At 40.9% G+C, this 27012-nt stretch overlaps 1 protein-coding gene across 4 annotated transcripts in view; it reads right to left on the bottom strand.

Moving 5' to 3' along the window:
- The window catches only part of MOB2 (MOB kinase activator 2), a 96509-nt gene that overhangs the window by 19356 nt on the left and 50141 nt on the right, over nt 1–27012 (bottom strand). Inside the window, exon 1 of one of the 4 annotated variants that reach the window (XM_033155135.1) lies at nt 10378–10604. The exons of the other annotated variants lie outside the window; for them this stretch is intronic. Within the exon in view, the coding sequence (XP_033011026.1) occupies nt 10378–10487 (110 nt within the window). The 5' untranslated portion in view covers nt 10488–10604. Of the gene's footprint in view, nt 1–10377; nt 10605–27012 lie in introns of those variants that run through there. 4 annotated transcript variants of the gene reach the window in all.

Below are 27012 nucleotides of genomic sequence, written 5' to 3'. Positions count from 1 at the left end.
CCGGCCAAGCGCACAGCGGCCTCCATGGCTGCTGAGGCGGCGGCAGCAGCGCTGGAGCGGCGGGGAGAGCGTCCCCCGCGCCATACAGGAGATCTGCGCGCTTGCCGGCCAAGCGCACAGCGGCCTCCATGGCTGCTGAGGCGGCGGCAGCAGCGCTGGAGCGGCGGGGAGAGCGTCCCCCGCGCCATACAGGAGATCTCCGCGCTTGCCGGCCAAGCGCACAGCGGCCTCCATGGCTGCTGAGGCGGCGGCAGCAGCGCTGGAGCGGCGGGGAGAGCGTCCCCCGCGCCACACAGGAGATCTCCGCGCTTGCTGCCCAAGCGTTCAGCGGCCTCCATGGCTGCTGAGGCGGCGGCGGCGGCAGCGGCGGCTGGAGCGGCGGGGAGAGCCTCCCCCTCGCTGCACAGGAGCGCTCCGCGCTTGCCTCCATGGCGGCTGAGGCGACTGGAGCGGCAGGGAGAGCCTCCCCCTCGCTGCACAGGAGCGCTCCGCGCTTGCCTCCATGGCGGCTGAGACAACTGGAGCGGCGGGGAGAGCCTCCCCCTCGCTGCACAGGAGCGCTCCGCGCTTGCCTCCATGGCGGCTGAGGCGACTGGATCGGCGGGGAGAGCCTCCCCCTCGCTACACAGGAGCGCTCCGCGCTTGCCTCCATGGCGGCTGAGACGACTGGAGCGGCGGGGAGAGCCTCCCCTTTGCTGCACAGGAGCGCTCCGCGCTTGCCTCCATGGCGGCTGAGACGACTGGAGCGGCGGGGAGAGCCTCCCCCTCGCTGCACAGGAGCGCTCCGCGCTTGCCTCCATGGCGGCTGAGGCGACTGGATCGGCGGGGAGAGCCTCCCCCTCGCTGCACAGGAGCGCTCCGCGCTTGCCTCCATGGCGGCTGAGACGACTGGAGCGGCGGGGAGAGCCTCCCCTTTGCTGCACAGGAGCGCTCCGCGCTTGCCTCCATGGTGGCTGAGGCAGCGGCAGCGGCGGCTGGAGCGGTGGGGAGAGGCTCCATGGCGGCTGAGACTGTGCACGCACACACTCAGCCAGTGGCGGGGCGGATGTTGCCGGCGTACAAGACGACCCCCGACTTCAGAGAAGATTTTTTGGGATTAAAAAGTCGTCTTATACGCCGCGATATACGGTAGCTACACTGCCTTGGTTGCCTTTTATAAGCTTAGATACATGTTTTGTGGTTTACTGGGGGTTTTTAACAGTTGGATCAACTGATCTATGCTTATAAATATTTTTGTACTGCCATTAATTTTGCTTTGAATTGTATTATGCTTTTATGATATGCAAGCCATCTGGGGTTAGGCCCCCAAAAGTAAAGGTAAAGGTAAAGGGACCCCTGACCGTTAGGTCCAGTTGCAGACGACTCTGGGGTTGTGGCGCTCATCTTGCTTTACTGGCCGAGGGAGCCAACGCACAGCTTTCGGGTCATGTAGCCAGCATGACTAAGCCGCTTCTGGCAAACCAGAGCAGGGCACGGAAATGCCGTTTACCTTCCCGCCAAAGCGGTACCCATTTACCGGTATCTATTTGCACTGCGTGCTTTTGAACTGCTAGGTTGGCAGGGGCAGGGACCGAGCAACAGGAGCTCACCCCGTCACAGGGATTCGAACTGCCAAACTTCCGATCAGCAAGCCCTAGGCTCTGTGGTTTAACCCACAGCGCCACCCGTGTCCCCACTTTTATAACCCATTTTATAATGAAAAGTGGGTAGAACACATTTCACAAACGAGCAAAGCTCCAGCATGGCTAATGGGCAGAGGTGGTGGGGGTCCTGCAACATCTGCTGGGCCACAAATTCCCCACCCTGATACAGGGAAAGTACACTATCACCTTAATTGCTTTAGCTCTCATATCTGTTTTTATGCCAGATTTTCAATATTCTTTCCGACCCATTTCCGACCCAATCAGTAGATGTGTGGTTAGGACTTTTGGCCCCGATGCACATTACTTTGTCCATTGAACTGCATTTGCCTTTTTTTTTTTTTTTTGCCTATTCAGCCAGTCTGGAGAAATTGTTTTGGAGTTCTTTGCAGCCATATGAATTTTTAAGGGCTCTAAATAATTTGGCATTATCAAGAAACTTGGCTATATATTGCTGACTCAACTCAGATCATTTATGAAACATTAATAGTACTGGGCCAAAAGTAGGTCTTTAGGGGGCCACTCTGCTTGCTTATCTTCAGTTCAAGGTCAGTTTAATCCTGCTTTTCAACCCAAATCCATATTTGGCAATACCTTTGTTAGGCCAACAAAAATGTCACAAAATACTGTGCTAGGTGGTAAAAAAAAATGTGAGGAATTGGGTTGGGGGAGAAAAACTATGTTTATCAAGCCAGCCATGTCTGCATTTGGTAATAGTCCTAAGATGCCCATAACAAGAAATAGGCCCCATTCAAGGAATCATTAATATCACCCCCCCCTCTGAGTGAAGAATGGAGCTGGGTTACACACTGTCACTGATGAAGGGGGGGCAATGTGAAGTGTGAATCTATCTACAATGGAAAAACTACTTTCAGAGTGTTCACGTCATCTCCAGATATGCCATAACATTCCAGGAATGAAGGCAGCTTTGTTGTTTAGAAGAAATACTATGCTATGGAATCTTTCACCTGGTCACTTTGCCCAACCAAGTGCCCTCCAGGTGTTTTGAACTACAGTTTCTGTCATTCCCAACCACTGGGCTATGATGACTTAGGCTGTTGGAGCTGAAGTTCAAAACATCTGGAGGGCACCAAGTTGGAGAAGGTCCCCTATATAAAAGTGAAATCGGCAAGGACTATTTCATTAGTCAAAGGAAGATGTATTGTGAGGACTGTACAGACACAAAGGGCACAACAGCTGCAATCAGCAATTCATAGCAATTTGACAGAGTGGGAAGCACAGATAGGAGAGTACAAAAGGATATGAATGAAGTAAGTGCATGTTCACAGTTTGAAAACACTCTCAGAGTTCATCAATCTACAGAAATGCTTCCATGAGGATGAACGTTAGAAAATGTCACTAGGGTACTTTCCTTCATAATGGGCTAAGTGAGCTCCAGCTGCTTGGCTTCACTCCAAGGGGAGTTGTTCCCTAGTAGGTGGAGAGCGAAGGACAACAGCAAAGAAGAGGGCAGGAAATGCCACCTGAATCATCTTGGCACCACAGGAACACCATGTTATTAATATTCCTGGTACCAGACTTGAATGTGACTTCTATTGTGAGGGTCTTCTTAAATCCACTAGTAGTGCCTCTCTAGGCTATAAAGCAAAATGTAAGTATTCTAAAATAAACTAAGCAAGCAAAAATAGTGCTATGCTGGAATGCAAAGATGACCACGTTCAACCACCACCACCAGTGAGTGAGTTCACAGAACAGTCATTCCGCAAAGCTGAGCCCTCTTCTGAAGGATAAATATTTTTCAACACGGTGCAACACGTCAGCTGAGTTCAATCAGTCTTATTTCTGTTTTAAGTTCCCTGGGGGGAAGGAACAGCAAAAGGTCTGTCTTTAGTTCAGACTTGCCTTGTCCTGCCAGAAAAGCCATATATGCATTAAAGTGCTCTGAGATGAAGAGATTTGGTTTCTGTTTTGAGGGAGTGGAGGAGAAACCAGGTATTTTCCACATTTGCTCACTTCATTGTGTCTCGCCCTCACTGAAAATAAAAGGGTCCTGCCCTACCTGATGCCCTTTTTGTACTCTTTCAAATTAGAGATTATAATACCTTCTAACCTCTTAACTAATTTGTGTGTACAATTTTTAGCACATAAAGCCTTGCTAACATTATGTCAAAATTCAGTCCATTACTGGATCAAACAATAACATCTACACTTGAAGCTGAACACCAGCTTGTTGGGACTGACATTCAAAACACCACCAATTCTATCTGGTTCCAAGTTTTAACTGGTGAGTTGGCTGGCAGGACAATGTTGCTCCATTAAATCCAATTCAGTGTTGAATGGTAACTGCAGTATACTTCCCTGCCTCATTCATAAGCACAAGGTCAAATCAACCTATTTTGTTTCTGGACAAGCCACAGAGGATTTTAGAAATACTGCAGGAATGGCTACAAGTACATCCATACAAATTGCTGTGGAAGAAAGAGAGCCTCACTCCAAACTATTCTGATAATATAACAAGATCTAAAAGTTCACTCCCCCCCCCCTTTCAGCATGCTGCAAACTAACTTCTCCAAGTGGAATTTCAACATTCCTTTTCAACTGATTCAACAACATTGTAAACAGCAAGCATTTCTACACTTGGTAAATGGTTTCCATGTATGCACAAGTATGCTGACATTTTCCTATGTACCCAGTGCTGGCCAGACTATAAGAACTAGGAACAAGGGTGACAGATCCCTCACTTCTCTGCTCATACATTTAAGAAATCCTTCCATGTGTACTGTAATTAAAGAATATGCCCACCAGTTCTGCTATATATATGTCACTATATACAAATAGTTTGGCATAATTTTAAATATATACCGGTAATTGTTTAACATTTTAAAACATGTTATGCTTAAAGCATTAATAGGATCTGACATTTCCCCAAAAAAAGCTTTGGACAAAAAAATTGGTCTGCCAATGCCAAAGGTTCTCTCAACAATTTAAAACCAGCTTTGTGAAAATAACTTTTCACTAGTTTAAAAAAAATAAATCAATAGTTAACAAGGAACATGGGCTTCTGTTGTTAAATTGAAAACTAAGCTTCAGACTGCATCTTTAACAGGATTAGAAATATTCCCTTTCAATATAACTGACAACTGAACATTACACCTTGGATAAAATGATGTATCAATCAGAAAACTTCTTCCTTCGGTGACAGTCCTAAGTACCATATTGGTTCTTCTTTACACATCAGTATAACTGAAAAAAATGACTAAATTCTTAATTTTAAAACAAAAGAAGTTTCAGAGTACGTGTCCATTCTTAAAGAAGTGACAGAGCATCTTTGATAAACACTCACACACTCATTTTTATCACCATTAAAACATTTGGGCCAGGATTTCCCAAGTTCGTGGAGCTGTACTCAAGTGTACCACACAACCCTTTTACTTTTTCCATCATGAGCACTAGAAGCAGAATTATGCAAAGTACATACATAGATCCAGGTGTTCTTATGTAAAAGGTAAAGGTAAAGGTACCCCTGACCATTAGGTCCAGTTGCAGACGACTCTGGGGCTGTGGCGCTCATCTTGCTCTATAGGCCGAGGGAGCCGGCATTTGTCCGCAGACAGCTTCCAGGTCATGTGGCCAGCATGACTAAGCCGCTTCTGGCGAACCAGAGCAGCGCACAGAAATGCTGTTTAACTTCCCACCAGAGCGGTATCTATTTATCTACTTGTACTTTGACGTGCTTTCGAACTGCTAGGTTGGCAGGAGCAGGGACTGAGCAACGGGAGCTCACCCTGTCGCAGGGATTCGAACCGCCAACCTTCTGATCAGCAAGCCCTAGGCTCTGTGGTTTAGACCACAGCGCCACCCGCATCCCTGTGTTCTTATGTAGTGTTATTTATTTAGTTATTATTACATTCATATGTCACCTTTCCTCCAAGCAGCTGAATATTGCGTACATGGTGGTTCTCACCATTTTATCCTCACAGCAATCCTGTAAAGTAGGTTAGTCTGAGAGATGGTGACTTGCCCAAGGTAATCACAGTGAGCTCCATAGCTGAGTAGGGATTTGAACCCTGGTATCTCAACAGTTACTCTAGAGAACAATTTTAATTTTAAGCGCAGAATATAAGCATGCACTTTATCATCAACCAATCAGGTTGATGCTTAAACATTTCTGACAGACAGGCTTGAATAAGTGTTGCCTTTCTGCCAAACTTTCGCCAAGACCTAATGAGGCAAATGCTACTTGATATATTTCTAAGAAGACACAATCATGTTTCAGTTTGAAGCAATTAAAAGACACTCAACTCAAGCTGCAGACAATAATTTGCTCTCCGTCAAGTTTTCCCTGCTACACTATTTTGGTCAAATGGAAAGTTGGAGAAAAGAACAGAACAAGACAAAAATAGTTCAGAGAGCTCCCAAATTGCCTTTTGCCCAGTAGTCTCAAACCCATCTTAAATTCTGCTTAAACAAGTTCCAAGATGATCTGTTTTCTAGCAATGTCTACAGAGTAGTTCAAACTGTGATTAAGAAGTTATTTTGCCCAAGCTTACAAAATTTGAACTTGGTCCATTAGAGATAAAAGTGGTCTAGTCTGCAAACAAAACATTGCTCAGAGCTAGTATGTGTAGTATTACACAACTGACTTGTTTATAAAAATAAGCTGAACTTCTTGTAAAAACATTTAATTTCTCTCTAGCACCTAACTAAAATTAGTTGCACTGTAAAAGTGATGGAGATTGATAAGATGTTAATCAAAAGGATTGCCAGTTTAGTTATATTCAACCTAACCATTTATGGAATACATAATTCAAGGAAGCAAAAGGTGTATCCTTTAGAGAGAGAAATGTCATTATCATGGTGTTGCAAATACACTTGAAAGAAATGTGTGTGTGGTCAGGATCAACAGGGCTTCTACTAGTCAGAGCTGGGATTCAGGGATCTACCTGTACATAGCTTCTGGTTCCTTACCCATGGCTAAAAATCTGATAGTAGTGACTCAGAATCCTTATTCAACTTTTCTACCATTCCTATTTTTAATGAAGTTAAACTCTAGACCATATCTACATGCACAACTGAGTAAGTAACTGAGATGGCAACATGCATGATATAAGTGCAGAATTTGGAGTACTGGGGCCTAGGATTCAGCCAAATCAACACTGTATAAACTTAAATCAAATTGGACAAATGCACTTTCATACTTTTGCTAGAAGTTGCAATACAATTAAAGAATATAAGGAGGAGCTATGACTGGAAAGTGAGCAGTCCCAATACTGTTCGCTTTTGTTTTACAAGCAAACTAACTCAAACATAAAAGGATCATGGGCTTGGTGAATATGACCCAGTTCACAAAGTCTGCCCATGAAACAGACGACATAAAATTCTCTCCAGAATAATGAACTTTCAGCAAAAAGGAAATGCAACAGCAATAGATCTTGGAAATGGATTTTTAACAATCAGGCAGAAGCTTCACTAGATTGACCCTCCACACTAGATATTCTATGAAACGGTGCACATGTAAGTGGGCTGGCTTCCTACCTAAACTGTTTGATGAGGAGATGATATATTATCAACAAAACTTACTGCTACCTGATGTACTGTAGCAATTCAAGTAAAGCAACATTTTAGTCTTTACACACACATGCACAGCCCCTGATGACCTTTCCCCCCAAATAAGTGGTAGTCAGAGAGCAGTAACACCAAAGAGGCAAACCAACCAAGGAGGTAGATAAATGTAAAAGGTGGTAGGAAGAACACAGGTGCTACCTTTGTATGAAAGCAAAGACTGCATAGGCTTCCTGAGAAACATGGCAACATTCCTATGGGAAAGCCAGGTGTGCCTGCTCCCTAATTCTCTCAGCAAACATTATAGCAAAAGCAGTTCTTTCCAGTTATGGCATGATGAATGGGTTACTGTTCTACTGATTTCAGGTTCCACAGTCCTTAAAGTGGAACTAGCTGACTAAAGCCTGGCAAATTGAAAGGACACTTCGAAATTATCACAGCCAACTTGCCAATTTATTTTTTTTTAAAAAGACTATTCAGTGAGTTAAATTTGTTATCATCCTTCTTGGCATAAACCTCTGTCATCTGCCACACACAAACCCATTATACAATCTAAACTATCTTTTTTTTTTTACCTTTCCTGAGCAGCCTATGTTGCCTTGTTCCTTCATGCCCCATTTCTATTCACCCTTTTCAGTCATAGCCTATTTGCTCTAACAGAGCTATTAAACTCTTATATTAGTCAATCCTGCTGACTGATAATAATTACATGCAGAACAGGGTATTGCAAAGAGATGTGTAAAGATTTAATTGGTTATTTCCTTTCTTTGTTGGCACCGTAGGTGAGTATCTGAATACATAAAGAGTAACTCACTTTAAATGAGATAAAAAATGGGTTCCCATCATAGCTGTCAACTTTCCCCCTTTTTAAAGGGAAATTCCCTTATTCCAAATAGGATTCCTTGCAAGAAAAGGGAAAAGTTGACAGCTATGGTTCCCATGCTGGTTTGAAAAGTCAAAAGAACTAAGGAAATTCCCCTCAATTTCTCTTCAGTTTCATAATAACTCTTGCTCAGGTCCATACTCTCCAATGTAGAGAAACACGTGCAAAGAACACAAATCTGCACCAAGTTAGCCCAAATTCTGTGACACGAAATACTGGTTTGTGTGACTTGGAATAAATTTTGCCAATTAAGCAAATGGGCAGATTCTCTTGCTCTGCAAAATTTGTTATCCTCATCCTTAACATGGAGAGAAGCAACAGCCTATATACATGGCACTGAAACCTTGCCTGTAACTTGGGAAATTGCAAGCTCTGGGTGTGTGCTGTGCAGGAGGACAAGAAAAAGGTGGTGTTTGTGTGCTGGGATTCTGTAGAAGCACAGAAAAATCTTAATGCAACTTCCTAAGAATACCATCTGTCATTAAGAAATGACAAGAACTAACCAGACTTCCCAGCCTTATGTAGTGAAGTTACGTGTGAAAACATGTGGATGGTGTCTGATGAAATCTCAGAAGGCAGTGAGAGTTTCTGAGTAAGATTTCAACTCCTTGAAATCTTACTCAGAAACTCTCACTGCCTTCTGAGATTTCATCAGACACCATCCACATGTTTTCACACGTAACTTCACTACATAAGGCTGGGAAGTCTGGTTAGTTCTTGTCATTTCTTAATGACAGATGGTATTCTTAGGAAGTTGCATTAAGATTTTTCTGTGCTTCTACAGAATCCCAGCACACAAACACCACCTTTTTCTTGTCCTCCTGCACAGCACACACCCAGAGCTTGCAATTTCCCAAGTTTATCATATCCTTATGCACCAGACAGTAAGTACCAAGTGCCCCAAACAAGTTCAATTTTGGATTATTCATGGGGGGGGGGGGTTGCAAGACGAAACCTCTAAAATGAAATGCCGAAAGTGGCTTGCTCAATTATGTAAGTCTACCTGTAGCATGCATGCACACACACACACCGCACTTAGAAGAGTCCAGTAGTCACTAATAATAAAAAATACTGCATTGTGACATCACTTTTTCCATCTTTGTTAATTGCAGTTTGATTCAGCAAAAGATGGCAGCGAACGCTGTCAGACAAGCCACAACTCCACCTCAAAATGTAGTAATTATATTTAACTTGCAGTAAGGCGATCATACTCACATACCATATCATTAGTGTTATACTCACAACCTATGTTGCCATTGCTAATTGGCTAGTTCAGAGTTTTCTTCATGAGCCAAGTACCCCACTTATCCAGTCTGGGTTCGTCACTTTCAAGTCAATACCAGTGTTATTATTACAAATAACTGAAAAATGTAACTTCCAAGAAAATGCATTTCAAATATATATTTTACCCCATGGATGGGGTACACAATGCAAGAAAGTGGGAGATACTATTCTGGTTGACAAACTGCCCCAAAACCTTCACCAAAACCAAGTTGTGATAAACTGATTCAGCGGATATTGATCTTTAACCACTTTATTTAACCATACATTCAAATTTAAATAAATATTCATGTCTGATTTAAGAACTACTTCTGCTGAAAGGTATTTTTAATTCTGTGGTAACATTCTGGAAGTTACAATGGAAAAGTACACTCCTCGTTGTCTGACCAAAATTCTTATTACAAACTCCGGACCGAGAGCCTGATTAAACCTTATGACTGAACACATTGATGATGAAAACAACAACAACAAATTATTCACCAAAATTACTTGTAACCCAACCCTATGCATTTTCACTTTAAAATGAAGATGCCCAATGTGTTCAATGAGACTTACTCCACAGTTAAGCACGCACAGAACTGCAGCCTTACTTAAGCAATTCTACCAGAAAACCCCACCATCGATATGCATACATGAAGTTTACATTTCTTATTGAAGCCCAATAACATTTGAACAAAGGTGTCCAAGCACAGGTGTGCTTAGAGAATAAGAAGTTCCAAACATTTTTCTCTTTTGATTCTGAATTCTAAAATAGTGAATGCAGAAGTCAGAAAAATTGGGGCAAAACCAACCCACTTAAACTACTGTTGTCTTTACTAAAATCCAACCTAAATTTATTAACACCCTAGCTCTAAATACATTGTTCTACTTCACATGATCACCTGCAATCTTGCCTCATTTAAAATCAATTGTAGTTTTGCCACTGATGTCTATAAGGATCTGTCTGCACTCAAAGTGAATTAATAGCCAAACAAGCTACAGAATGAGAATGTGACATATGCTTCTTCTCTCCCCCATCATAGCAAGAAGATTGTTAAAAGAAGTTATTACCTTAATACTTTGCCCACTGCCTGAAGAACCATTTTGCAGCTTAATCCAGTTTTGGGAGTTTGGGCAAGTACTGGTCTTTCACCGCTGAGGTTACAATGATCCCCAACCATGTTGGAGAAAGACAAGAGAGAGAGAAAGTAAGGGGGAAAGGGGGGAAATTGGAAACTGCCAGTACAGACTCGCAACACTTTACTAGTTCTCTCTCCTTGCCTTCTCAAAAAAACTAGTCCAACCACATTCACAGAGTTTACACAGCTTACTTCACTCTAACCCTCCCTCCCTCCTTCCCTCAGCCAATGAAAGAGCAGCAAAGGAAACCGGAAAAAAAACCTAGGCTGGAAAAGACAAACAGCTGCTCCTTTTTACAAACTCTAAGTAAAAGCCAAGCCTGGGGAGCCAGTGCCAATAAGGAAGCATTTGAATTGGCCCTTTCAGACTGGCGCCGGCTGTGCAACAGGACAAGAGAAGTAGTGTGAGGGATAAGCAAGCTTTTTTCAAGCACCCTGTTACAGAGATACTGTATGAACAGAGGAGAGGAGGGAGCCCATTTACACTTCAATTTTTGTGATCTGTGAAGTACTGAACCTAGCAGACCATGTCAAATATCTCATAACACATACATGCGACCAGATAAGGCATAAAGTCAATATAAAATTATATGCACATCTAGCTAGTCAAATTATGAGAGGGATAACTAAAACATTATGGCAGACCAGCACGGCTACCCACCTGTAACTAAAACATTGAAGTATGCTACAGTGTTGATGCAATATTCACAGCAAGTACTAATTATGAATCTCTCTCTCTCTCTCTCTCTCTCTCTCACACACACACACACACACCCCAAGTGCCCAGTATGGAATCATAATTCATGAATGAAAAGCCTACTCTCATATTAAAGTTAGCGATGAAGCTGAAATAAATCCAATTTAACTCAGAATTCGCTTTCCACTTTCAGAATCATGTCCATGGCTCATACAAATTATATTAATCTTGAAAGTATAGTACCTTTTCCAGATAGTACCTGCCAAGTTTCCAGAACTGTAAGACTTTTGTTAAAGATTTGATACATGTTCAACCCAGCATGGAATTCACTCCTCCTTAACCACTAATGATGGTCAGCAGTAGCACCCTATAAACACTTGATTTAAGTAATCAGCATAAACAAGGTAGGGGGAGGTAGTAGTTTGCAGACATCAGCATAAACATGTCATCCTCAAATACCAAGGGTGCATTCATACCAGCATGAAGTGTTTTGCTGCTGGAACCAATACTGGAAGTGTGCCTCTACAGCAGGGTCTAGGTCAAGTGAGAAGTTAGTTTCCACTAGATCGCTCAGTTTCAGGCATATCAGGAGAGGAGTAATGCAGTAAAGGGGCAACTAGTTCTGGAAACTGAAATAATAATATCTGTTCTTCCCAGACAGGAGCAACTGGCTGGAGTAGTATTTCCAAATGAAGCATCTTCCAACTCTTATATGCAACACAGAAGCATTGGACAACCCCGCTCCCCCATGCCAGGACAGTATTAAAAAAAGAAACAAATGAGGGAATAGTAATGGAGCTGAGAATTCTGGTCTAGAGAAGCAGTCAATGTTGAAGGAAGCAGGGGTCTCCAGGTATATGCAGCATAAATCTAGTTTGCCCCAGGGGCAAACTGAATAAAGATAGGTCATGCTAAAGTGCTCAGATAGATTCCTTTTCCATATGGGTGGTACCTTATGGTACCTTCTACTAGGCAGAATCGATATGAGGGCCAGAGAGCAATGGGCTGCTTCACCCACAATAAATGGCAGGTGAAGCCGCCAGCATGCTCTGGCCCTCATACCACAGAGGTACCATGCAGGCAGGTGGCTTCTTTAAACTGCTCTGTTGATGGGTGTGCAGCTGCCCATGCCTCAACAGAGCAGTTTAACAAAGCCCCCACTCCGGCTCATGCAAGCTGGAGGTTTGTTCAGCTGACAAGCAGGCTTCCTTAAACCATCCACTTCTCATCTGATCAAGCCCCCCCCCCCCAACTTGGCTTGCACAGAGGGGATGGGCTGCCTCTTCCTCCCAAGAGAAAGAGGTACCCCATCCGCCCTGCCGCCCCACCCATTATTAGGTGGCAGCGGCTGAGGCAGATCCTGCCTCAGCTGCCTTAGCACGGGCTGGAAGGTGCTGGAGGAGGCGGTGGCTTTGGAAGAGGCAGAAGCTATGCATGGTGACACCAACTGCCTCCATGGCAGGCAACTGCCTTCTTCCTTCCTGCAGCCTTTCAACATTGTAGTATATCACCATTTTGCGATGCTTAGGTGGTGTTGTATTACGATGTAAGAAAGCAGGTATCGCCCAGTCCTACTTTCTTCTACTCTTTGAGCAAATAGGATGAAGAAAATTCTGTATCTTCCCTTTCATATGAAGCCAAGGAGACAGATTATGTGACTCATTTTCCACTTCAAGGGGGCTCATCTACTCCCAGTACAATTAGGCACATCACTTCCATAAACAGAGATTTCATATATTGAATCTGCAATCTTGACTTCAACGCACTTACCAAGTAGGTGCATTTTCAAGGCCGTAGCAATAACAAACACTATTCACATCAAAGCAGGAAGATAGCAAAACCCACAAACTTAAACCTAAAACTCAATTTACATACTTTGAAATAATCCTATTGTGTACCATCACCTTTCTCCCTGTTTTTCCTTCCATTCTGGGTAGGTGCTTTCTTGCTTTAGATTTTGGTAAGTATGCTACTATTTTTTTTTAATTTATAGTCAGTTGCAACATTCCGACTCCATGAAAGAAAGAAACCTGAAGTGCAATTATAAGCAATAATTCGCCTACTTTTATATAGGTACTTTGTGACATGGAAGCTTTCAAAAAATCATTAGAGAGCATAGGCCCATTTAGATGTTAAGAAAATCACCACTAAAAAGTATCTACACCATTTAAGGGGTGTATCATTTGATTCATAGTGCAAAGTGCTTATTTGAGAGCATAACTGGAGTAATATTTTATCATGAGATAATGGCAAAATCTGCCTGCAATATGCCAGGCTGTTAACTGGAAGGTTAATATGATATTGTTGTTTTCACAGCCTGCTTGTTCAGGTTCTGCCACTTCATTTCCCACACAAACATCCTAAGCTTACCCATTTGTTCCTTCAGGGTATTAAGCTCTACAGTTGTTCCTGAATCCTTTACTATCCTGTGGCTAAGTAAAGGAACTACTGTACTTACTGCCAAACATTCATTTCTATGAGAGGGCTATTGGCAACAGTACAATTGCTAAGAGCACATGGCAATTCTTAAGGAAACCCCGTGTTAATGCACTGTAAGCATGGGCACCCCCATTTTGTATCAACAGTAGCAATGCTGTCAGAAATTCATGAATGTTGGAAATCCTTTTCCTTAACCATTTACATACAGACATAATATCAAGTGCAACATGATGAAAAACTTTCCAGACAGTTTAGATGCATTGCTTTACCATACACAGCAGGAGCTTTGTTTAATTTCAACAATGACGACCTATTCAACAGCAAGGAAATATTAATAAGCAACAACACTTTGAGAGTTTACAAAAGCCAATCTCCTAGCAGACCGGTGAAGGGCATAATCAAAACAGAAAAGAAAATATATAGATACAGGTATACATAAGAACCAAGATATATAAACCATAATTCAGAAAAAGGCTGGAAGTTTTAACACAGGGTGGGGTGGGGTGGGGGAAGTGGGAAATAATTATACTCATGTTTTCTGTATTTATGCTTTTTGGGGGGTGTGTGTGTGTGTTCGTTCTTCTTTTTTTCCTTTTTGTATTTTCCTGCAATGATCAATAAAAATCTTTTAAAAATAAAAAACAGATGCATTGCTATACCATATACAGCAGGAGCTTTGTTTAATTTCAACAATGACGACCTATTCAACAGCAAGGAAATATTAATAAGCAACACTTTGAGAGTTTACAATACCACTTTATTTTTATGACCACAGAAAGAGGCAAATAAATAGCTAATTGAGCAACTGTTTGTTAACAAAGTATTCAGTGAGCACCACACAGAATATTAGTATCAGGAGGCCTGGAGAAAAATGTCCGAAAAAGCGATTCTGCCTTAAAATTAAAGTGAATTGAGTTCATTTTTCTGACTAAGAATACAGTGCAGCATTTGAGACAAACAAAAGTTTGCAGGGTTTAATTGCAAAGTCAATTTAATTTAACTTGCAACCTATTCATACAGTGTGTCCCTGCCTAACATAATGAATGTCTTGATACTGCTAATTGCCCTTTTATTTTTAAACTTCATCGTGCTTGTTGTACTACTGCCCAACCAAACATGCCTGTTAATTATTTTAGACTGTTTTCTGAAACTGCTGGAATAATATTCTTACTTAAGCTTCTACTCAGGGCTTTCACTGAAAAAATGCTGTAGGCTTCAAGGTTGCAGCAAGTAAAAAGTGAAAACAATTCACACAAAATTACTGAGAAAGTTGTCTGTCCTATCCAAAGACTGAAGGATACTGAACAACAAATGCCTGAAGGTGTTGAAGACCAATGTCTGTCAAAGCTACCATATTTGGCTTTTTAAAAAATGCATTCACTCCCCTGCCTGATGGATTCTGACTCACAATTCAGGAGACTTGTGCCTCCTTTTCCTGTCTGAAACTGGTACTTTAGGCCCATAAAATATCCATTCTTAAAAAGTGTGAAGGCATTCGGCTCATTTTCCAATCTCTTGTAGCAGCAGCTTTTCCTAATGGATGACCTGGAGGTCTCCTTCTGCACGCAGAGCAGGTGTTGGAATGCTGGGGGGGGGAGCACACTCCAGGTGTCATGGGAGGACTCTCAATGCCTGTTAGGTGATGGAGGGGAGCATTAAATTTGCTTTAGTAGGTTCTCACAATATCACACTGAAATTCTGTTCTTGAACAAAAGTGTTGACACAACTAAACACATACTGAAAGCACAATAATTCTGAGCCCAAAAGAAACAGGATAAATTCTTGTATCATCCACTTCTAGTAATAAGAAAGGCTACTTAGTAATGAAAGCTCATGGGATACAGCAGCAGCAGCAGCAGCAGCAGCAGCAGCAGCAGCAGCAGCACAGAATATCAAACTTTCAAATAAGCATATTCTCAAAAACAGCAGACAAGTTAATCTAGTTCTTCATTAGTATAACAGATTCCTCCCACAATTCAAGTGCACGTCTTGCAAAGCACTGAGGCAATGCAGACAGCAGTTCCTGGGTGGCTTGTTACGTATGATGCAATTTCTTTTCAGGCTCTGCCCACTCAAGCACAATTTCTTCATACACCTTTAGCCATAGCTAAGCGCTTGGGGAAGGAGATAATTATTTTGATTGATTACTACTGGTGCATAATACTTATTCATTGCTAGTATATAAAGATATTTAAGGCACTTGTATTATTATTCTACAGCATTTGCTTTTTACTGCTCAAGGTGGTGTTCATGGTTCCCCTCTCCTCCTTTAATCCCCACAACAACCCTGTGAGGTAGGTTAGGTTGAGAGCCAGTGACTGGTCCAAGGTCATTCAGTCAGCTTCACAGCTGAGTGGCGATTTCAACCTAGGGTCCCCCACTCCTACCTTGGTCCAACACTCTAACCACTACACCAGCTCTCAATACTGAGAGTTAGTAATACTGGTGGAGGAGAAGTATTACTGACTACTCATCAAAAAGCTGTGGGGTGCATATTTTAGCCAACATTTAGCACATTTGCTACTTATGCAATGTTAATGTCAGGACATGTGTGTACACACATACACCCCTCAATCCTTGAAGTTGAAATGCATTGCCAAGCAATGCAACCCACCTAAAAGGAAAGCACTGAACTTTGCTCCTAGAGCCCTAATCTTAGATCCCGTTTTATATAATGGCTAAGAGGTTAAGAGGGCTCTCCAAAGTTCAATTAACTCAGTATCAATTGCTCATTTCACATAACATAACCTTTCCACTTCACAGCACAATTTCTATTTTCACAGTAATGTGTCAATATCAAGCAAAACTGACACAGAAAATGGCTGAGAGTCTTATATCTAACTTGTATCAAGGGGGAGGATATATTACATTATTAATGGTTTATATAACTGGATGTTGCGCTCTGTGAAAGGCTGACAATATTTGCTGTTGTACTACTGGATCAAATGAACACTGGCATCTGGTATCTCTCCTCATATATCGTTATTTTTTCCTATGAACCACCCTGAGGTTATAGGGCGGTTTACAAATTTTAATAACAAGTGTGTGAATGTTCTCCTTTTCCTCCACAAGTGCTTCTGACAGAAGATGGAACAGGCATGGTACCAGTCTCTATAGCCATTGCAGGCTCTGTGATTCTCCCAACGGTTTGTGTTCACCCCCAAAGGCATATTTCTCCACTGTCTCCCAAGACAGACAGATGCCAACAACAAAAGTAGACACCTCAGGAGTAGCATATGTGTTCCTGCATACAAGTGGATAAATCATACAAGACTCTTTTATCCTATTTGCATTGTTGTATACAAAGTTGGGAAGGGTAGCTTCATATTCCTAAGGTAAAACCTGTTTAGACAGGATTCTTGTGCCAGCATGTCTGCAAAGCAAGCAGAAAGCTACAGGAAAGGCTTAAGAACCTCAGTCAATGACCTACTTACCACTAATGCATGCCAGAAAGGTTAGTTGTACAGAACAGTTGATAAGGAAGTGCTCAGGCTTGCAGTTTCAGGGCTAAGTTCTCATGCCTGACATGCTATGGATTTTTCAGTCCCATTTAGCAGCTCAACAAAATTATTTTCAAATACGTATGAAAAATACTAAGTGTTAAAACTTTGTTTTAGGAATAATGTATGCTTTCTGAGTATCTCACACACAAACATGAAATACTTAATACTGCTGCATTCATAAGTGGGATATACCATTCATACTGATTGGTAAAGCAAGATTGGTTAATATAAATTATGATGTTCCACAGGTAAAATACGAAGTTGGAATAATAACTTGTAACAATGGATAATAAGCAGGGAGCTACCAATAAATGAAAACCAGGGCTCTTGCATGTTTTGCTACTAAAAAATACAAGAAGAGATAGCAACTGGTTATCTATTGTAGTTGCAGTCTAGAAGAAGGTTGAATAAGTTTTCCTTTACTTTAAACATGAATCAGACAATATTATTTCAAATGGATTTATTTTTATTTAGATTGGTTTAAGTCATGACTTAAACCAGACGAATAGCTTCAACAGGCAGTAAATCTAGACTCCAAGAGCCAATCCAGCATTTAATTGATATCACATTTAAGAATCTGTTTTCTTATGGATAGGTGTTGTTCAACATTCACTTCCAACTACTGACAGATTTCAGACCACTTTACTTCTCCTGTTTTCTTGGACTTGGTTAAAATTCTTCTTTGAATTCTATCAAATACCTTTCCATTAGTCAAGAAGGATGTGCACCAAGGCAGGAATATCAAATACTATCTGATCTATCTATCGTTGCATTTTAATATTCCTGCTTCTTTGATACACTTTGGAATCATATTAGTCCTGGCTGCCACATCACTGTATGATGAAGTCATACTCAGAGCTTCAATAACTTCTAAATCCTTCTAAACCATCCCTGTATTTCGTGTAACTTTAGAATCTTAGAGTTAGAAGGGAACTGAGGGTCATCTAGTCCAACCCCCTGCAATGCAGGAATCTCAGCTAAAGCATCCAAGACAGATGGCTATCCAACCTCTGCTTTAAAACCTTCGTTTAACAAGTTTACATTTTTCTACTTGTATTTGACTATTTTGCCAAGACATGCAGAAATGTGTTAGCAGCTTGCTCACTACCATTGTTTCAGGTCAGAAGACCATTTAGGGCTACTCATGAATCTATTTTTGCAGTGCACTGGTCATATTACATGCTGTCTGTCACATTTCAAATCTGTTGAACATTTACAGGTGGATTTACTTGCTCACTTGCTAAAATATCTTTCACATGTATCTAGAAACTCCTTCTACGTGTGCCTCTATGACCCAGTTCAGGCAATTCATCATTTATTAGGTTAAGATCAAACTTGTGTCCTTACACGCCCTCCTCCTATCACACATATGCTATTTTGTTGTTGTTCAGTGATCGTTCAGGTCGTGTTCGACTCTTCGTGACCCCATGGACCAGAGCACGCCAGGCACGCCTATCCCACATATGCTATACTGTAGGTGAAAAAATTCAGGGTTTGTTAAACCAAGGTATCCCTTTATATCAAGAGGAACTATAGTTTCATCTTGGTCTATCCTAATTTCAGATCCTACATTGTAGATCCAGATTAGACTATAGTTTCATATTCAGATGTAATGGAAACCATGGTAAGGAGGGAAAGTAAGGAATATACAAGGTTTGTTCTTAGTCCTAAAAAATCAGAGTTATGAGGGGGGAGCCTTAATCATAGTATACTTCTAATAAAAAATAATGTGTAAGATTATATGGGTGAAAGTGTGGATGACAATTTCTCTTACAAACTTCTCAGACTGAGCATTTTTGTTTCCTAACACTGTTCCGTTTCCTACCATCAATCTAAACTAAAAAACTGAGCCTAGATTATAGCCTAAAACCCACAAATTGCACTTGGCCACATTTTTGTTCTTCCTCATTTTAGCCTCAGGATATCATCTCAGAAGTGAAAAAAGAAAAATGGCTAAAAAGAGTTCTTAAAAGAAACCGAGCTACCGGTAAATATTTGAACACAATTATTTGAACCTGACAATGTAACAATTTTTTCCTAGTTCACTGCATTGCTCGGAGTTGGCTTCAATATGTTTCTAAGACAACCAAGTGGAATTTAGCAGTTCACAATAACAGTGATCTATTTATCCCGAGCCTAACTGAACTAGCTGAAAACTGAAGCCAATGAACCAGATATTACATTTACATTTATACCACAAGAGGTTTATAGTTTCTATGGTTTCTGGCTGAGCCAGAAGTTCTCAACAGAGATTCTTTGGATGAAATTGGGGGCATGGGGGGGGGGTTACTTCATCACTTTTTAAAGCCACTGCTACTTGTTTTGGACAGTATTCTCGAAGCGACTGGCATGAGTTTGGCCAAACTGCGGGAGGCAGTGGAGGATAGGGGTGCCTGGTGTGCTCTGGTCCATGGGGGTCACAAAGAGTCAGACACAACTGAACGACTGAACAACAACAACAACTTGTTTTGAGGTAGCAGCAGGTACACTATCATGTAAGTATTGTTCAAAAGGATTCTGGGGAAAGTGTGCCCATCTAGCAGATATTTTTTTGCAAACCAAAAAACCTGGAATAATACTGTGACATGAAACACAGTGGAACCTGCAACAAAATGCTGCAGTGTGCATCACTTCTGTTCAGTGTTCCAATCAACTATGCCCTGTCACAAAGCCCAATTCCATTCCTCACCCACCCAATCTAACATCAGGGCAGTATAAGTAACATTAATAATAAAACATTTGTAGCTATTGATGGTGTTAATTCCTCACTTTGGGGTCCCATTTTTGTACTAGATTTTTAAATTTATCTATTATATGTGGGTTGTGCTATTTTGGATACATAACCCTTGCCATGCACATCTGAAAACCAGAGAGAACAAGGGGTTGCTGCAATCAATCAATCAATCAATCTATCTATCTATCTATCTATAGCATACTCCTCTCTCTTCATGAGCCATGGTTCCAATACTTCCCAGGGAAGATGATGGTTAAGCCAGTTTCTATCAGTGGTGTAGATATATTTTCAGCACTCCCCTCTCACTTCAACTTCACATATTCAGTTTTCAACAAGATTCAAGTGCTAATATAGTTTGATATTACCAAGTACTTGCCTCTGTCCCCAAGACAGCTCCATTGGGGTGGGAGAGTGGAAAGAGAGAAAGAAAGAGAGAGAACAGCTGTGGACAACTCACACCCCAATTTTGCATTTGATGAGCATTAAACTGCAGTCATAACTAAAACTAATCAAACCAGCTAATTATCAGCCTATCCCCAGCTAAATATTTGCAAAAATGGTTTCATCTTTCAGAAAAGAGGCCAAAGTGCTTGAGGATGTAGGAGAACAATTCCTTTATTACAATTGCGAGTGTGCACTATATCCCTAGACAGAGAAGTCCAGAATAATGGAAACAAATATATTTCTCAATATGGTTTTTTCCTTCGCAAGAAAACACAATTGACAGTCTTTTCAAATATGCCAGGGACATGAAAATTACCACACCAGATTAAGATTGTTGTTGTTCAGTCGTGTCCGACTCTTCGTGACCCCATGGACCAGAGCACGCCAGGCACGCCTATCATTCACTGCCTCCCGCAGTTTGGCCAAACTCATGTTAGTAGCTTCGATAATACTGTCCAACCATCTCATCCTTTGTCGTCCCCTTCTCCTTGTGCCCTCCATCTTTCCCAACATCAGGGTCTTTTCCAGGGAGTCTTCTCTTCTCATGAGGTGGCCAAAGTACTGGAGCCTCAACTTCAGGATCTGTCCTTCTAGTGAGCACTCAGGGCCGATTTCCTTGAGAATGGATAGGTTTGATCTTCTTGCAGTCCATGGGACTCTCAAGAGTCTCCTCCAGCACCATAATTCAAAAGCATCAATTCTTCTGCGATCAGCCTTCTTGATGGTCCAGCTCTCACTTCCGTACATTACTACTGGGAAAACCATAGCTTTAAACTATACGGACCTTTGTTGGCAAGGTGATGTCTTTGCTTTTTAAGATGCTGTCTAGGTTTGTCATTGCTTTTCCTCCCAAGAAGCAGGCGTCTTCTAATTTCGTGACTGCTGTCACCATCTGCAGTGATCATGGAACCCAAGAAAGTGAAATCTCTCACTGCCTCCATTTCTTCCCCTTCTATTTGCCAGGAGGTGATGGGACCAGTGGCCATGATCTTAGTTTTTTGATGTTGAGCTTCAGACCATATTTTGCGCTTTCCTCTTTCACCCTCATTAAAAGGTTCTTCAATTCCTCCTCACTTTCTCACTCAGATTAAGATTACAATGCAGCTAATTTAAGCTAATATCATTATCATGATTGATTAAGTGTCTGTCGGGAGTAGTGGCTACATTTGTTAAAGCACAGCAGTATCACAAACTGATCATTGCCAAGAAGCGCAGAATAGAATTGTCTATGCACAGATGCCAACTCCAGATGTTTGCAACGTATAGAAAGACAATGCATTGCATATTTCTTGCTGCTTTTGGCATGTGCTAACCAACACTTCATGGAAATCTTCTTTCCTACTTGTGCACAACTCTAATAACCAACAACCACTTTTAAATTTTTATTAACTAAACATGCACATAAATCACAGAAAACTGTGTGTTAGAGTTCCACTTAAGCAGATGGTTCAGACAATAGTTTAGCGTTACAAGAATGAGCCACAGCAAGTTTGGACTCACGTGCGTCTCCCTCCATTCTCAAGTGTTCACAATTCAGATGTTTTCACTTCCATTTAAACCCTCAAAATAAATTAATAATAAATGTTAGCTTACCAGATCAAAAAGATCCTACATACTCATGGACACCAGTGCTATTCTACACTCAGCACTTCTGCATATATGCTGAAACCACAATACACTGCAGCAGTTATTTGTAATGGAAATTGTTACATCAGATGCAATGACCAGTAAGTAGTCTTGACATCCAGTATGTGTAGTAGGAAGGTGGATTTCCATAATAAAGAAATAAAATTGGCTTCCTCCATAGTACTATTTCCATTTGAAAAAAAAGGGAAAGCCCAAGTACAAAAGGCTACTCATTATTGTGGGCGGCTGGTCATCAGCAAGTGCCCTCAGACATAACAGAGGTGACAACACAGCATTGTTTGGAGCACATTGCTATTATAAATAGCCAGCACCATGATGTAATGTTTGAAGATGGTTTACTGCTATGGATTTCAGATTTGGGTATTTGCTTTTACTAGTAAGTTCAAAATTTGCATTAAAAAAGCTAGTTTGACTAGTTTAAATCAGGGGCGCAATAAACGGATGGCCTTTAACTTGGCAGTTATTGGAGTCTGCTGAAACAATATGAAATAGCACCATTCACCATTCTTACCCCTTTCCCACATTTTAAAAGAAGCCAATAAAGCTTTCAAATGCAGATACCTTATAAACAGAAATGCTATAGTTTTGAGGAAAGTGAATTGAGAATATAAATGTTTCCTGGTAATATGGATATTTGGCAGTTTGCACACCAATAGCTAAGAGTACACTGGATCTTTAATTTAGCTTCAATCCAAGAATTACTTATATTAGTGCCAAATATAATAAAAGTCTTCACAAAGAAGTAAAATATTTTCAATACAGGAAGATTTTTGGGAGCTTTGCACCATTGGCTTTAAAGTTCACTTCCAAGCCTCACACCAAAGCAACTGTCTTAGGATCAGTGTGAAACCCTTTTGCCTAGACGCGGGTGGCGCTGTGGGTTAAACGACAGAGCCTAGGGCTTGCTGATCAGAAAATGGCCGTTCGAAACCCTGCACGGGGTGAGCTCCCGTTGCTCGAGTCCCAGCTCCTGCCACCTAGCAGTTCGAAAGCACATCAAAGTGCAAGTAGATAAATAGGTACCGCTCTGGCGGGAAGGTAAACGGCGTTTCCGTGCACTGCTCTGGTTCGCCAGAAGCGGCTTAAGTCATGCTGGCCACATGACCCAGAAGTTGTACGCCGGCTCCCTCAGCCAGTAACGCGAGATGAGCGCCGCAACCCCAGAGTCAGCCACAACTGGACCTAATGGCCAGGGGTCCCTTTACATTTATGACTCATTTAACTCAATGGGACTTAGTTCTGAGTAGACATGCATAGGATTGTCCAGTTAACAGAACATGATCAGTTCTATCCGAAAGGGTTTTGAGCATTTTACTCATCTATTCTATTGAATAGAACATAAGGAATCAACAGATGCATTCGTTGCAATTTCAGCTGCATATCCCACCACAAAAGCAACCATACTTCATGATTTAGGGGTGTTAATAATAGAGATCTCCTTAATTCAAAGGAAAATGTTATGGTTTATAACTGAACTCCACATCGCTGGAGGCAGAATGGTCATATGTTGAAAATCCAGGGAAGCTGACACAGAATGTTCAGAACCCACAAGACAAACAAACATCACAAGACAAATGAATTCTGAATTGCTATGTATCACAGGCTTTGAGGTTTACAGGAAGTACACAGACCTTTTCTTTACACACACACACAACACACACACAGAGAGAGAGAGAGAGAACTTGTTTGTGAGAGTGTGAAAATAATTCACTAAAATCTTAACACTTATCAGACTTAAGGAAAAGGTAAAGGTAAAAAAAGGCAAACTTAAGTAACACCTCTTGAAGACCACAAATACAATGAAGTCAGCTACCACCACAAAACATTCCTGGCTGTTAGATCAGTGATGATGTATTGTTATCAGGGTGGATAAAACCAATGGTTTTTTTAAAAAAAAAATCAAAATCAGATTTTTTTTTATTTAAATTGGATTTTTTAAAATAAAATGCTTTTTGGTGAAAATATTACCAAAGGTTATTCAATCATGAAATAAAGATTAGTTTCTTAATTATGTAGAATAAGGCTGTATGGTTTAATTTTTTGGTAAATAAATTCCATTAATCCATTCACAATGTCATTTATGCTCTTCCAGAGGTTTTGTATGATTATTGGGCAGTTTCTCGCCTACAAGATATTATCACAGATGCTTGGTTTACCTTTTGCAGTTCTCAAAACTGAATTTGACTCAGCAGAAATCACATGCCTCTTCTTCACAGCAAAACATGGTCATAACATGACAGAGTTGACAAAAGACCTAATCCTATGTTCTACAAACCTATGATACAGAATCAAGCCCTTCAGTGTTAAGTTTCAAGAAGTTCAGTGAATAGAATAGAAACAATATTTTTCTGATTGTTTGGAGTAGAATGGATCTAATAAATCTATTTAAATTGTTATTATTAAGGTAATGATTATTTTTCTCCTTCCTAAGTACAACAGAAAAGTTGTCCAAATATGAATGATTAACCTATTAAGCTGGGGATAAAAAAACTAATGTGAAAAGTTGTTATTCTAAAAATCTTCATCTACTTGCATATTAAAGTTATACCAGCAAGAATTAGTCTTTATGTAGAAAACTGTGATTTAAATCAAGCCTTGCTGACTAAAAAATCCACCCTGATTGTTATTGACTGTACAGCATGCTTTTCCAGGAGGTGATAAGAAACTTGGTAAGAAAACATGAATGAAATAAATGAGCCATGAGGGAAAGTCTTGAGGTGCTTATGTATCACAACAGGCGTATACACATTTACTTCAAGGACAGTACCCAAAGACCAGAAGCCTTCTGAACAAAAATACTAGGAAGCATATCTAAAGGATGTTAATAGAGACAGGCAAAATTAAAGGGACCATGGGTCATTCAACTCTTTAAGTTTGGATTCTACTTTTCAAATATTGGCATGTTTAGAAAACTGTCCATAAAATGCAGCACTAAGGAGGCACCACCGGCTTCTTTGCTAGAACTGGAATTGACAGCTCTTGCCACCTCAAACCCTCCTTGGCCTTATCTCTGTTCGTTTCATCTATTTTTTCCTACTGCTGACAATGCAGCGGTACTGGTGTATCAATTAAATATGAACCTACTACAGCTCTGGTCACCCTGGCAGATGATATCCATCAGGAGAGAGATAGGAGATGGTGACCCTGTTGATTCTCCTTAATCTCTTGGTGACCTTTGGTACCGTTGGCCATGGCTTCCTGCTGGATGGATTCTTTTAGCTGGGACAAGGGGGCACTGTCTCCCCAATTTCTTGAAGGTCCCCATTTGTTCACAGCAAAGTTCAGCATGCATTGCTAGTTTTGAAAAATGTGCATTATGTGGCACAATAATATGCTGTACGCAGAATGATGCTGATCAACAACTCATGATGGAGAAGCTAAAAGCTCACTAAAAAAATTTATAAATAAGTCTACAAAAGCTATTAGCCTATCTATGTTTTATATGTCTGCCTGTCAGCATTTACATGTACTCAATCACTTGTGGCATACCAGCTACCTGGAAGTGAATGACCAAGAACTATCTCCTGGTGTACCAAGAATTCACTGCCCAACATTGGGCTCCATAACTACTTGGTATGATGTTCCACTGAAATTCTTTAGCATGAGTATTGAACTGAGTATGCAAACAACTGCTGTCATGATAGAATACATAGTAGACAGGCTCTAAAGTATTATGTATGTATGTATGTATGTATGTATGTATGTATGTATGTATTTTCTATGCCGCCTTTCATCCAAGGATCAGAGGGTGGCTTACAATATAAAGTAGGTAGTTATTCATTTTAATATGCATCCTCATAATTTAATATGCCTCAGTAGATAGACTTAATACAAACACATACAAAACAGGTACATGAGCAAATGCTGCGAAGCTACTGGTATATGCCAGACACACAGGGTACAGCAGCAGGAACTCAGAATGGAGAAATGTTTTTAAAAACTTACCAAGAAAAGTGCCTAAGTATAACACTAAGCAAATTGCTATGATAATGACCTTCATGTATAGAAAAATCTGCAGTGTAAATAAACACTAAGAACAGTTGCAATTGAGAAGCCAAGCTGAAGAGCACAATGATACCAAGGACAAGGAAAACCGGGAGCACAGCAATTCATGCTTCAACCTTGAAGATGTAAAAGCATGAGAAGAAAGTCTGTGAACAGATCCTTATGTGCTAATGTATGATGACTAGTAAATCTCCTCTAGGCAAATAGCAAGAAAAGCATTTCAAACTTTTTCTTTTTCTTTTAGGCAGCAAACAGCCTAGGGTCTGAGTGAGCAGGCAAGCTACCGTGTTTCCCTGAAAATAAGACACTGTCTTATATTTATTTTTCCTCAAGAAGACACACTATGGCTTATTTTCGGGGTATGGCTTATATCGCGCTAATGCTTAGAAATCCTGCTACGGCTTATTTTATGGTATGTCTTATTTCCGGGAAAACACGGTAGTAACATTTGTCGGTTACTTGCAGCGCTGAAGGCTTCTTTCCTCAAGCCCTAAACTCCCATTTCCTCTAAGAATCTATTCTCATGGAACCCAATTATTGTGAAAGTCTTTCCTCTCTTTCCCTCCCACCTGTCTGAAATGAAAACCTGAGAACTTTCTAATTCCAAGAAATGCCTATGACTTCTCACCTGGGAATTTATAGCTCTGGATCAAGTCATTCTCTAGGTGTAATGGGATGCAAGTGGAGCCTGATACCACTCTGAGAAAACCAATTTTTTAAAAAAAACTTTTATGCAATTTGTGACATCTGCACTAAAACTATTTGCAAATGTCTGGTTTGCATGGTGTTAATAAGGGCAAGTAGAATGAGATGAAATGAACATTTTTGTTATTTCATTCTTGAAGTATTTCCTGAAGGAAACTCTCTGTCTTAGTTGTTACAGCTTTAAAGAGTAGTTATGTTACGCAGGCATTACTGGGATTCTGTGTAACACATCTGAATTCTTAATTTAATACACAGTAGTTTGGGAAGGAACTGCAAAAATGTTTGATATCCTAGTTAAAGAAATGAAATGATGGACCTGTCCTACCCAGGAACCAGAAGTGCCAAGGCAACTAAAGGCTACTCAGTCACCAGCAACTCCACTGGATAAGTGCA

This window comes from Lacerta agilis, chromosome 1 (assembly GCF_009819535.1).
Source record: "Lacerta agilis isolate rLacAgi1 chromosome 1, rLacAgi1.pri, whole genome shotgun sequence".
Taxonomy (NCBI): domain Eukaryota; kingdom Metazoa; phylum Chordata; class Lepidosauria; order Squamata; family Lacertidae; genus Lacerta; species Lacerta agilis.
Note: the sequence above shows the minus strand (reverse complement) of the source record. Positions and strands in the feature narration are given on the sequence as shown.